Here is a 12597-nt window from a genome sequence, read left to right on the forward strand (position 1 = left end):
CCCATCTTGGCCTCCCAAAGTGCTGAAATTTTAGGCGTGAGCCACCACACCTGGCCACCAATCAGTTCTTCCTACAATACCAGGAAATTGAGTACTGTCAGCCTCTTGCTTCCCTGGCCTCTCAGGGAAGGGTCAAGACCAAAGCCCCCAACATGGGCTGAAGGTCCTGCTTGGCCTAGCCCCTGCCGACTTTACCAGGCCCCTGCCCTTCACACCCCCTTGCTCTCTAGGGCCGCTAGCCAGACTGGCTGTATTGCATTCCCTTCTACCACAGGGTCTTTGCACATGCTGGTCCCTCTACTTTCAAGGCTCCCAATGCCCCCTTCCCCACACCTGACAATGGATTTTCTTTCAGTTCTCATCTCAGCCATCATCACCTCCTTAGGGAAGCCCTCCCTGACTTCCCTGAGCAGGTCAATTCTCCCGATTATTCATTTCAGAGCACCTTGCGCATCTTCTCAACAGAAGAGTGTTTAGTTAGGCATTCACAGTGCAATTACTCTGTATCTTTGTCCCTCTTTTCTTTTTCTTTTTCTTTTCTTTTCTTTTTTTTTTTTTTTTTTTTGAGACGGAGTCTCGCTCTGTCGCCCAGGCTGGAGTGCAGTGGCCAGATCTCAGCTCACTGCAAGCTCCGCCTCCCGGGTTTATGCCATTCTTCTGCCTCAGCCTCCCCAGAGGCTGGGACTACAGGCGCCCGCCACCTCGCCTGGTTAGTTTTTTGTATTTTTTAGTAGAGACGGGGTTTCACCGTGTTAGCCAGGATGGTCTCGATCACCTGACCTCGTGATCCACCCGACTCGGCCTCCCAAAGTGCTGGGATTACAGGCTTGAGCCACCGCGCCTGGCCTTTTCTTTTTATTTTTTTGAGATGGAGTCTTGCTCTGTTGCTCAGGCTGGAGTGCAGTGGCGTGATCTTGGCTCACTGCAACCTCCGCCTCCTGGGTTCAAGAGGTTCTCCTGCCTCAGCCTCCTGAGTAACTGGGATTACAGGCGCCCGCCACCACACCCAGCTAATTTTTGTATTTTTAGTAGAGACGAGGTTTCACCATGTTGGTCAGGCTGGTCTTGAAACCCTGACCTCGTTATCTGCCCACCTCGGCCTCCCAAAGTGCTGGGATTACAGGCATGAGCCACCGTGCCCGGCTATCCCTCATTTATATAAGCTCCATGAGGTCAGGAACCTCATTCATCACTGTAGCTCCAGGCTACACATTTAGAAAATAAAAAACACAACCCATTCAGTTCTGTGTGAATTTCAGACAAAGAACAAATAATTTTTTAGCATAAATGTGTCCCAACCCACCTCTAAGGGCTAAGCACAGTGCCAGATACACAGAAGGCCTGAGGCAGATATTGAATGATGACTGAATACATGTAGCAAGGGGCTTTCTGCCTGTCTCTTCAATGCCTACTTCCCATAAATGCTTTTCTCCTGTGCTCTGTACCCTTGGCACCTAGTAGCCCTATTTCTTCTTCTTCGTCTTTTTTTTTTTTTTTTGAGATGGAGTCTCCCTCACCTTGTCACAAGCTGAAGTGCAGTGGTGTGACTTTGGCTCGCTGCAACCTTCACCTCCCGGGTTCAAGGGATTCTCCTGCCTCAGTCTCCCGAGTAGCTGGGATTACAGACGTGTGCTACCACGCCTGGCTAATTTTTGTATTTTTTTGTGGAGATGGGGGTTTCACCATGTTGGCCAGGCTGGTCTCGAACTCCTGACCTAAAGTGATCCGCCTGCCTTGGCCTTCCAAAGAGCTAGGATTATAGGTGTGAGCCACTGCGCCTGACTTATTTCTCCATTTTGTAAGACGGAATGTGTCTCTGTAGATTGCCTTGATTTGGGTCTCCTGTCTTCTGGCCCTGTTCTTCCTCTGGGTTTTCTTCTTCTCAGATGCCCCTCCTCCTGGTTTCTCCATGCCCCCCTTTTTTTCCCCCCCTGTTTCTCCATATCTCTTTTTTTCTTGTCTTTTCTCAGGAAAAGACTCCCGAGTAGCTGGGACTACGGGCGCCTGCCAGCACGCCCGGCTAATTTTTTTTTTTTTCTTTTGTATTTTTAGTAGAGATGGGATTTCACCCTGTTAGCCAGGATGGTCTCGATCTCCTGACCTCATGATCCGCCCACCTCAGCCTCCCAAAGTTGGAGGCTGGAGTGCAGTGGCCGGATCTCAGCTCACTACAAGCTCCGCCTCCCGGGTTTACGCCATTCTCCTGCCTCAGCCTCTCGAGTAGCTGGGACTACAGGCGCCCGCCACCTCGCCCGGCTAGTTTTTTGTATCTTTTTTTTAGTAGAGACGGGGTTTCACCGTGTTAGCCAGGATGGTCTCGATCTCCTGACCTCTTAATCTGCCCGCCTCAGCCTCCCAAAGTTCTGGGATTACAGGTGTGAGCCACCACACCCGGCCGGCTTCCAGTTCTTGATCCAAAAGAAGCAAGTGTGTGTGTATGTGTGTGTGTGTGTGTGTGTGCGCACGCACGTGTGTGTGTGTGTGCATAGATGGGAGTGGAGTGAACTAAGGATATGTCCCATGTCAGTGTGCACAGGGTGTCAAGTCTGAATTCTGGGAGGAGAGAACATCGCTTCCCGGGGCACATGTAAGCCCCTCCCCCAGCTCCTGGCCAACCCCGTTCGCCTGGCTCTGCGTGGTTCACATGGGAGCACAGCCCTTATTTGTTGAATGCGTGAATGAATGTGTGTGTTGCTCGCCCTCCTAACCCCCTCCTCATTCTTCCTTTCTGGTTCCCTCCTCCCCAGCTTGTCTCCCTGATCCCCAGGCCTGCTCCCAGCCAAGCTCTACTTGCCTTTCTTGGCTAGTCCAGATGGGGAGAGGAGAACACTGAAAAGCCTTCCAGGAAACAGTTACAAAATAAGCCCCTGGGCTGGCCCTGGGAGCCCGGGAAGTTGAGGATCTCCTTTCCTGGGGCTGAGGGCTCCAGCCTGGTCCGGACTGGGGCCTGGTGGGGATGGGGAACATGACCGGGCAGGACTCTGCCTGGACGGGTGCTGTGGATTGAGCTGTGTCCCATCAAATTGGCATGCTGAAGCTCTCATTCCCCACGTGACTGTATTTGGAGATAAGGCTTTTCTGAGGTAATTAAGGTTCAGTGAGGCCACAAGGGTGAGATTCTAATCAGATAGGATGGTGGCTTTAAAAGAAAAGGAAGAGACGGAGAGAGATCTCTTTCTCCATGCGCACACACTGAGGAAAGACCACGTGGGCACACAGGGAGAAGGTGGCTGTCTGCAAGCCAGGAAGAGAGTCCTTACCCAAACCTGGCCATCACGGCATCCTGATCCTGGACTTCAAGCCTCTAGAACTGTGAGAAAATAAATTTCTGTTGTGTAAGCTGCCCAGTCTATGGTATTTTGTTATGGCAGCCCGAGAAGATGAATAATTCAAGGGGGAATGCAGGCCCCTGGTCCTGCTCTGTCTCACATAGTCCTCCCAAGCTCAGAGAGAACCAGAGACCCGGGCCTGGATCAAGCAGGCTCCTGCCCCAGCATGTCTCAGGGTGAGAGCTCCTCTTCTTCGGCTCTCATCCCTTCCCTGGTCCGAACTCCAGGTTCTCATCCCAGCATCCTTCTCCCCAGCTTGAGCCTCAGATGACATCTCTGGCTTCCATGTTTCTAAAGCATAAATCTGGTCAATTACTCCTCAGCTGAAATGTCTCCCTGATGCAGGGCAGGCGAGCCCCAAATTGGGGCTTAGCCTGGGAGGGTTCTTGGCTTCATTCAGGGAATAATTTCAAGGGCAAGTGGTGGTAGAAGAAAGCAGCTTTCTAGAGGTGGCAGTGTCACAATCCTGTGACTGCTCCTGCAGAGCCGGGCTACCCCAGTGTGCTGAGAGCTGCAGCTCAGTAGCTTCCACACTCTTATTTGCACCCACTTTTAAACACATGCAAGTTAAGGGGTAGATTATGCAGAGATTTGTAGAAAAAGGGTGGTAACTTCTGGGTGTTGCCACGGCAATGGTAAACTGACATGTCACACTGGTGGGTGTGTCTTATGGAAAGCTCCTCCCGCCTCATCCCTGTTTTAGCTAGTCCTCAGTTTGGACCTGTGTCCAAGCCCTGCCTCTGGAGTCCAGTCCTGCTTCCTACCTCATCCTCATTACCTATGGGATAAAGCTGAAGCAGGGTGCCATGTATGACCATGCACTGCACAGCCTACAAAATCGTACACAGCAGGCCTGAGTCCCACCTCATTAATTCAGCAAGTCTTCAATCTCCAGACATTCTCAGCTGGCACCCAAGGGTCCTGAGGGTCCTGTTGCTGCCTTTTTCTTCTGCTTTCTCTCTCACCTACTCCCTTAGGTACCATGTACTTGAGCCACCTCAAACATGGTACATCTTTTCATACCTGTGTGCTTCACACACGAATGTCTCCATCTGCTTTCTCTGAACGCTGGGGCAATAGGATGGGCATGGACTTGAAATCCTGTTTCTCTGCCATTTACAGTTAGGAGAAGTTAACCCTCTGAGCCCCAGTTTTCTAACTTGTAAAATGGGATTAGGCATATATAATGTGCCTCTGATTGTATGTAGCACATGAGAGCCCCTCCCCCTCCTAAAAGTTGGTTTCTACCTCTCTTTGCATGCTGAACTCCTACTCATCCTTGAAGACCCAACTCTAATGTTACCTTCTTGGTAACATTGCCCTCTTTCCCTTCAAGTGGGTAAAGTTTATCTTTTCCAGTTTCTACTCTTTCTACCAGCCCTGCATAGCACTTGTAAACCTCTGTTAGAAACACTGTCATATTTTTCTGTTTTCCTGGTTCACATGAATAAAGCACACAGCCAGAAAACATTTGTTGCATGAATTAAGGCATTGGCCCTGGGTTGAAAGCCTTTAACCCTGCCCCTGCCCTGGGTCTAAGACCTTGCCCTGGGTCTAAGCCCTGGCACAAGAGTGAAGGACCAGAGGCCAAAGATAAAACAGAGCAGTGAGCAGCCTCAGCCCTTGGGGCACGGGCATGGGGAGGTGGCTGGTCAGATGGTCGGGGTAGGGGCACTTCAGCCTCCTGAAGAGGTTTCTGTAGCCTGAGAGGAGGCAGGGTTTAGTGGGTGTGGGAACCTGAGTTTTTGTTTGTTTTTTTTTTGTTTTACAGACAGCGTCTTGCTCTGTCAACCAGGCTGGAGTGCAGTGGCACGATCACAGCTCACTACAACTTCAGTCTCCCAGGTTCAAAGGATTCTCATGCCTCAGTCTCCCGAGTAGCTGGGACTACAGGTGCATTACCATGCCTGGCTAATTTTTGTATTTTTTGTATAGACGGGGTTTCACCATGTTGGCCAGGCTGGTCTCAAACTGGAACCTCAGTTTTGAGAAACGATTGGCAGTGCCGGAGGCTTCCCGGTTCCCTTCTCATGAACTCCAGCAGCAGCTGGACTCTGCTGCATGTCCAGCCACCTGGGACAAAGGGGCGAGGAAATTCAACTGGAAAAGAGCAAGAAGCTGGAAAGGTTTCTCTGCAAAGGGGTGATCGAGTAGAGAAGACATAATAAGGCGAGATGGTGAGAAAGGAGAGAGAGAAAGTGGGAGAAGAGAGGGAGGGAGGATGGGTGGTATGCGTGTGTATTGAGATCAAGAAAGGGATGGGGAGGGATGAAAAGACTGGGGGGAGAGAGACACTGGAGTGGGGGCTGCGGCAGGGGTTAAGACCGAGGGCTATAAGGCCTGGAGCCTCCTGGAGAGAACTCTCCTCTGGTGTTCCTGGGTGGATAGGAGGGTGGCTCCTCCCCTCCTGGCTCCTGGCTCAGTGGTTGTCCTGCCTCCCCTCTGCCGTCCAGCCCTCCCAGCCTGTCCAGCCATCCAGCCCCTGCCGGGCTGGCTGCTTTGCCCTCAGCAAAAGTCTTAAGTTCTCTACTAAATCTTCTTAGGGAAAACATGAGCTGTGGCAAATGCAGCAGAAATGATCGCCTTCCACGAACTCTGTTCCGTGCTGGGCTAAGCAGGGCCAGAGCAGGAGACTGAGAGGAGTCTCCATCTGGAACTGCACTGGGGCGGTGGAAAGGGAGGCAGGGTCTACCCAGCGGTGGTTCAAGGCCCCTGCCACTGGGTCACATAGCAGAGCCCAGACAGAAGGAGGGGCTCTCCCGTTCCCAAAGCTCTTTAGGAGAACAGAAGTGCCACAGCCTCTCTTGCATCGCTTGCTGAGGCCTTCTCAGGGCATGCCAGCCTTGGCTTCCTAGTTGCAGTGAGGTCTGGAGCAGGTCTGGGAGGGGGGCATTCCTCCGGGACTGGTTTAGGGGAGGACTGTCACTGGAAGGAGCTGGGGGTAGAACTCCCCAGGCCCAGGGTGGGATCAAGAGGCCATAGTCCAGTTCTTTTTCTTTTCTTTTGAGACAGAGTCTCACTCTCACTCAGGCTGGAGTACAGTGGCACAACCACAGCTCACTGCAGCCTTGAATCCCCAGGCTCAAGTGATCCTCCCGCCTCAGCCTCCCAAGTAGCTGGGGCTACAGGTATGTGCCACCACGCCTGGCTAACTTGTTGTATTTTTTTTGTAGAGATAGGGTCTCCCTGTGTTGCCCAGGCTGGTCTCAAACTCCTGGGCTCAATCCATCCTCCAGCTTCGGCCTCCCAAAGTGCTGGGATTACAGGCGTGAGACACCACACCCAACCACAGTCCAGTTCTTCAGGGCGGAGCTGGCAGCACTGGGGCCATCTGGTTTCGGGGACTCTTCTGGACTCTTCTTGAGGAGTTCCTGTTTTGCCCGCCTCTCCATTAGCTCTCAGTGGGGGCTGAGTGAGGCCTTGGAATCCGTCAGGGGCACCATACACACTCACTCTGGCCCCCGGGAAATCACAGTCCCCCTGTTTCCCCAGCAGAGCGGCAGGAAAGGGGTGATGAAGAAAGAACAAGCGTGTTGGGCGTGTGGGGGACACAGAGTGGTTTAAGCAATGGTTTACGAAGTGGAAGCCTGCTGAGGCTGTAGTGCCGTGGCCAGGAGCGTGGGAGGGAGTGTGGCACACCTGGTCTCCCCTCAGACACAGCCACACCCTCCCAAGTCAGGCCCCCTTCTCTGTTCAGGTCTCCGTCTCCGAGGGTACAGCCCTGACTGCCTCAGAACTGACTGTTTTGCAAAGACAAACACTTTATTTTTTATGATAGGAGCTGTAGCGGAGTATATGAGAGCCTCTGTCAGCCCTCAGGCTGGCACTGGGCCCTGAGACCTTGAGAACCTCATCTCACATTCTGCAGACTTTGGCGGCAGGGCAGTGCTCGACCACCGGCTGGGTGGGCTGGTCTCAGCCTCTCCCGCAGGCCCAGGGCTGAAATCATAACCATCAGGCCCAACCTTGGCCAAAGATAATGCAGCTTTGGCAGGGCTGGCCGCTGGGAGGGGGCAGGCACTTGCTCCTCATAGAGGAAGACTGCGCTTCTTCCCTGACCCTCCCTTCCACCCCGGTAGTGTGGTTTCCTTAGGAACTCAGGCCTGCGGGAGAAATGGTTCCAGCTTCTGGAGGCTGGGTGGGGTGGGGGTGGGGGTGGGAAAGAGCCCAGCTCCTCCAAGCCTCTTAGGGAAGCGGCCTCCTTGCATTCTTGACTCTCTGCTGCCCCCGTGTGGCTGTGAGGTTGCTTGAAGCCACATAGCAGTAGACGGGCGTGTGTGTGTGCGCGCGCGCGCGTATGTGTTGAAGCGTGGGTTGGTGGAGGGCTCAGCAAGACAGGAGCTGAGGCAGAATCACAGAGAGGTGGCCCTTATCTCTAGTCCCACCGCCTAATATGCAACATTAGGGCAGCTACGATACCAGCTTTGGAATACTCGCCTATCAAGAAATGGAAAGAAGCTGGGCGCGGTGGCTCGTGCCTGTAATCCCAGCACTTTGGGAGGCCAAAGCAGTTGGGTTACCTGAGGTCAGGAGTTCAAGACCAGCCTGACCAACATGGTGAAACCCTGTCTCTACTAAAAATACAAAATTAGCCGGGTGAGTGGCACATGCCTGTAATCCCAGCTGCTCGGGAGCCTGAGGCAGGAGAATTGCTTGAACCTGGGAGGTGGAGGTTGCAGTGAGCCTAGATCGCACAACTGCAGTCCAGCCTGGGTGACAATGAGAAGCCGTCTCAAAAAAAAAAAAAAAAGAAGTGGAAAGAAAAGATGGGGTGATACTCATCTGCAAGGGGGTGCAGGACAGCTGGGTCTCCTTTGACCAAGGGGGCAAGTTCCCTCTGCTGAGCTGCCCAAAATACCATACCCAGCTTGGCCTGCAGCATCCTGGCTGGGTGGACCCAAAAAGCCACCCAGAAAGTGGGAAAAGGAGCAGAGGAACAGATATGGAAGGAAATAGAGTCTATCCATTCCCGTTTTGTAGTCAATTCTTGACCATTACTGGCTGCAAGCCAGATACCCCGTGGGTCACCGCCAGGCACCTGCTGTCTGCCATGAAACAGGGGCTGCAGGTCTCTCGCTCAGCCTATTGTGTTGGCAGAGCCCAGGTCGATGGGGTCAGAGGGTCCTTGAAGGTTATTTTCTGCAGGGGTCTTCAGATGTGGGCATGCTTCAGAATCATGGAGGAGGGTGTTCAAATGTCCACCAGCATCTGAGAACAGCTGATCTTGTCTATTGGTCTCCTTCTGTGGTTGAGGAAACTGAGGCCTGGGGGGTCTGGATGATGGTGACTGCTGAAGGCCATAGCAGGTTCAAGGGTGTCAACTTTATGCCAATCCCCCTAGTCCCACAGATTGGTCTGTCGATATGGCCACAAGCCACACCCATTCAGGGAGTGGAGGGGGGCTCCTTGGTGAGTCCCTGGAGGTGTTGGGAAGGTGCACAGGCGGTCTCTCCCCTACATCCTTTCGGCATCTTGCAGCAGAGCAGTCACCAGGCTGATGACCTGCGAGGCTGGCTGGACCGTGTCATACTCCGCAAATAGGTGGCACACGTTCTCCTGAGGCTCTGTCTGGCTCTTGGCCACAAACCCAAAGATCCTGGTGGGAGAGGGCAATCTGAGTGAGGGGTGGGACCCAGGGAAGCATCAGGCTGGTGGGAATGGGGTGGTGGGGGGCCCTCAGCCTGCACCTCATTCCTCCCTGCCTCTCCCTTAGCCAATTGGCTCCAGCACCTCCTTAAGATGGGGCTCCCTGAGGAAGAAGGTGCCTCTCCTGTCAGACTGGGAGATTTCCAAGTTCAAGCTCTGGGTTTCGTTTGTTTTGAGTGGGGGCTCCTTGAGGACAGGACCTGTGCATTCCCCATTAGAGTGGAAGCTCCCTGAGGGCAAAGATGCATCCTGATCATCAGACTGGGACATTCCAATAGCTTGAGGCTCCCTGAAGTTAGAGCCTGTACCTCTTGCAGAAGATTGAGGGCTCCCAGGCTCATGTCGCCCCTATCAGCCCAGAGGCTCTGAGGGCAGTGAAAGTCTTTCGCATCAGATGTGAGCTCCCTGAGGACCAGAGCCTGTGCCCTCATCAACACCTTGGACTATTAAAGTCAGAATGGGGCCTCTTTCCTTCTCTAGTTCCCTCCCCATGTTGGGTTTGGGGCCCTGAGACAGGGACCCCTCTTTGGTAACAGAGTAGACAGGAAGGCCTTACCAGGAGGGCTTGCAGTACTTCTGCCACCTGTAGGAAAAGAACACGATACCGAGTCATGAGGCTTTGCTCCATGCCACAGGACCCTGAAGGAGCAGCAGGACTGGCCAGCTGTGTCCCCGCCCCACCACACCCCACCCTACCCTCATTCTGTCACCCTGACCCCTTGAGGTTCACAGACTCCCTCTGGGATCCCAGTCCCAGAATTGGCAGGACACCTTGGTGGGCAGCTGGGCCCTGGACAGCCTTCTTAGTTTGGCCCAGCCTTGAACTTACTTCCGTTGCTCAGGGTCCATACCACAGAAGCGGAGGGTAGTGAGGGGGTAATGGCGCCGGAAAAACACCCTAGCAGGAGATGGGGAGAGAAGAGAAGCGATGAGAACCTGTCCCAGTGTCACCCTGCCTCCAGCATCTCTTGTTCCCCCCAAGCTCAGGTGCCCTGTCCTCCAAGAAGTCTCTGGGTTAGACCTCGACGACCGCTATGGCTTTTCCCACTGGGGGGTCCTGGTGCCCTGCTCCTGCCTCTCTCCTCTCATGGGACTTGTCTGCCTGTGTCTTACACTCTGGGGTTTTCTTTCATACCCCTACCATGCCATTTAACTTTTTTTTTGGCCCCTAACTTTTTGAGGACATGAATTACATCTTGGTCATCTCTTGTTTCTCCCTGTGAAGTGCTCAGCCCTGGATCAGGCTCCTGTTAGACTGTGAGATCCCGAGCCTGGGGAACGAACGATCTCATTCCTCTCTGGGTCCCAGTGGTCAGCCAGAGTCTGGCCTAGGGAAGATGTTCCATCAATGGGTGCAGACATAATCAGCACCCATGAATACTAGTTAACTCCATTTTCCTTCTTTTTTTTTTTTTTTTTTTGAGGTGGTGTTTCACTCTGTCACCCAGGCTGGAGTGCAGTGGGGTGATCTCAGCTCACTGCACCCTCCACCTCCTGGGTTCAAGCGATTCTCCTGCCTCAGCCTCCCAAGTAGCTGGGATTACAAGTGTGTGCCACCACACCCAGCTAATTTTGTATATTTAGTAGAGAAGAGGTTTCACCATGTTGACCAGGCTGGTCTCGAAATCCTGACCTCAGGTGATCCGCCCACCTCGGCCTCCCAAAGTGCTGGGATTACAGGCGTGAGCCACCACGCCCGGCCCCCGTTAACTCCATTTTCATCAGTCACGATGAACTGGGGCTTTGGCAGTGGATTGAGGCCTGGAGGAGGCAGGGAAGTTGCCTGGAGTCACTCAGCACATCACTGGCCCCGCTGGGTCATCCAGGACCCTGAACTCGACCTTCATCCCTGATCCGCGACTGTCTCAGCTATCCCCTCCAGCTCTACGCCACCAGCCCCGCAGCCCTAGGGCAAAGGAAGGCCCTTACTTCCTCTGGACATCCGTCAGGGTGATGCCCTGCTCTGTGACTTTGAAGTGGACCACGGTGGGCGTGGGGAGGACGTCCCTCTCAAAGGTGGTGGAGATGGCCTTCTGCACGGCCAGGGCTCCGGTCAGGGTCTCCACGCTCACTGAGCTCAGGTACAGGGTGTGGCAGCCTGTGGGAGGCAGACACTGTGCTGGGGCCACTGACCCAGGCCGAGGGGAGGGGGTAAGTCTCCTATTCAGGAATCCAGTGGAGCTCCTCTTACAGCCACCCAACAGGAAGTGGGTGTGTGGGTGATCACAGTCTGAGGCCAACCCCAGAGGGCTTTGGGATCTTCTGTGGCTTTGCATCGCCCTGGCCCCTGGCCCTCCAGCATGGCGCAGGGGAGGGGAAGTTGCCATGTGCGTAGGGGTGCCCAGGAAAACATCCTTCTGTCCACACTTAACGACTGCCCTCCTCCCCACACCTCTACCCTCAAGGTCTTAGTTCATTGGCGACAGTAGGGACAGAAGACAAGAATGGGGAGGGAAGCCGTTCGTGCTCAGGGCATAGAGCAGGAGCTGTCACTGAGACAAGTGCCGACGTGTGCTGGCCTCTGGGAGTGTGGGTCAGGGACCTTTCCCCTGGTGAAGGCTCGAGGACTCAGACCTGACACCCCATGGAGGATCTCAAACCTGCAAACACCTCCAGGGCAGGTTCCTCAGACCCAGAGAGACTCTAGCACGTGTGTACGTGCCCGTGTGTGTGCAGGAGAGACTGTAAGTTCTGCCACCCCACCACCCCCAACCCCACCCCACTTCCCTGCTGGCCTCTCATCTTGTTTTACAGGGGTGACGGGGTGGTGGGGGTGGCACGTTGTTAAAGACGCACAAACGAAGCTGAGGTGGGAAACACGTGTGGGCCTGTGCGTGTGTGCGTGCATGCGTGCGTGTGGGCAGGGTTGGGAGGTGCCCTCTTGGGGCACAGCCAAGCTTGGCGTCTCCCGTTCTGTACCACTCACCTGCAGATTTCCTCTGGCAGGAGGCTGGGCGGTCTGTAGAGTCCGAGGCACCATCTGCACCTCCCAGTTCTGAGCCAAGGCAAAGAAACAGGCCCCCAAAAGGGGCGGGGGAGGAGTGAATGGACCCCTCTCACAGGAACAGGCCTCATGAATCCCTTTGAAGATCTCCCACCTCCACCCCCATCTCCAGGAAGTGACTCAAACCAGGTGTGATTACCGTAATTAGGCAAACAGGCCACTTTGGGCTCCCTAAATGCTTAGTTTGCAACTCTTTTGATCTCTTCTTCCCCTCCTCGCCCCCCGCCTCTTAGATGGCTGCCATGATCTTGTCCTTACAGGCCCCTGACCTCCTCACTTCTTTTGGACCCTGTCCCAACCCCTGACCTGTCTTTGCAGAAAGCAAGGAGGCTCTCACCAACGCTCCTCTAGGACTCCCCTGTGCCGATGCCCTTCTCGAGTTTCTCCTGCATACCCCTGAGATGATCTATTCCATCTGAGCTGTCCCCCTACCTAGCTGTACGCTCTGGATAGGGCATGCTGATCTGAGTTCAAGGTCTGACTCTGAGGGCCTTTGGGCAAATTACTTAACATCTAGAACTGAATCCTTCCCTTCCCTTCCTTTCTCTCTCTCTTCCTTTCTCTCTCTCTCTCTTTCTTTCTTTCTTTCTTTCTTTCTTTCTTTCTTTCTTTCTTTCT

General features: G+C 54.0%; 1 protein-coding gene across 1 annotated transcript in view; it reads right to left on the reverse strand.

Annotated features, from left to right (window-relative positions):
- Nucleotides 1-7072: 7072 nt before the first annotated feature.
- Nucleotides 7073-12597, reverse strand: part of TNS4 (tensin 4) — a 24808-nt gene continuing 19283 nt past the window's right edge. The window contains exons 9-13 of the mRNA XM_023204201.1: nt 11902-11970; nt 10905-11073; nt 9805-9873; nt 9532-9558; nt 7073-8925 (exon numbers count right to left, since the gene is read on the reverse strand). Coding sequence (XP_023059969.1) covers nt 8784-8925; nt 9532-9558; nt 9805-9873; nt 10905-11073; nt 11902-11970 — 476 coding nt within the window. The 3' untranslated portion in view covers nt 7073-8783. The remainder of the gene's footprint in view (nt 8926-9531; nt 9559-9804; nt 9874-10904; nt 11074-11901; nt 11971-12597) is intronic.

This window comes from Piliocolobus tephrosceles, chromosome 16, assembly GCF_002776525.5.
Source record: "Piliocolobus tephrosceles isolate RC106 chromosome 16, ASM277652v3, whole genome shotgun sequence".
NCBI classification, from domain to species: Eukaryota; Metazoa; Chordata; class Mammalia; order Primates; family Cercopithecidae; genus Piliocolobus; species Piliocolobus tephrosceles.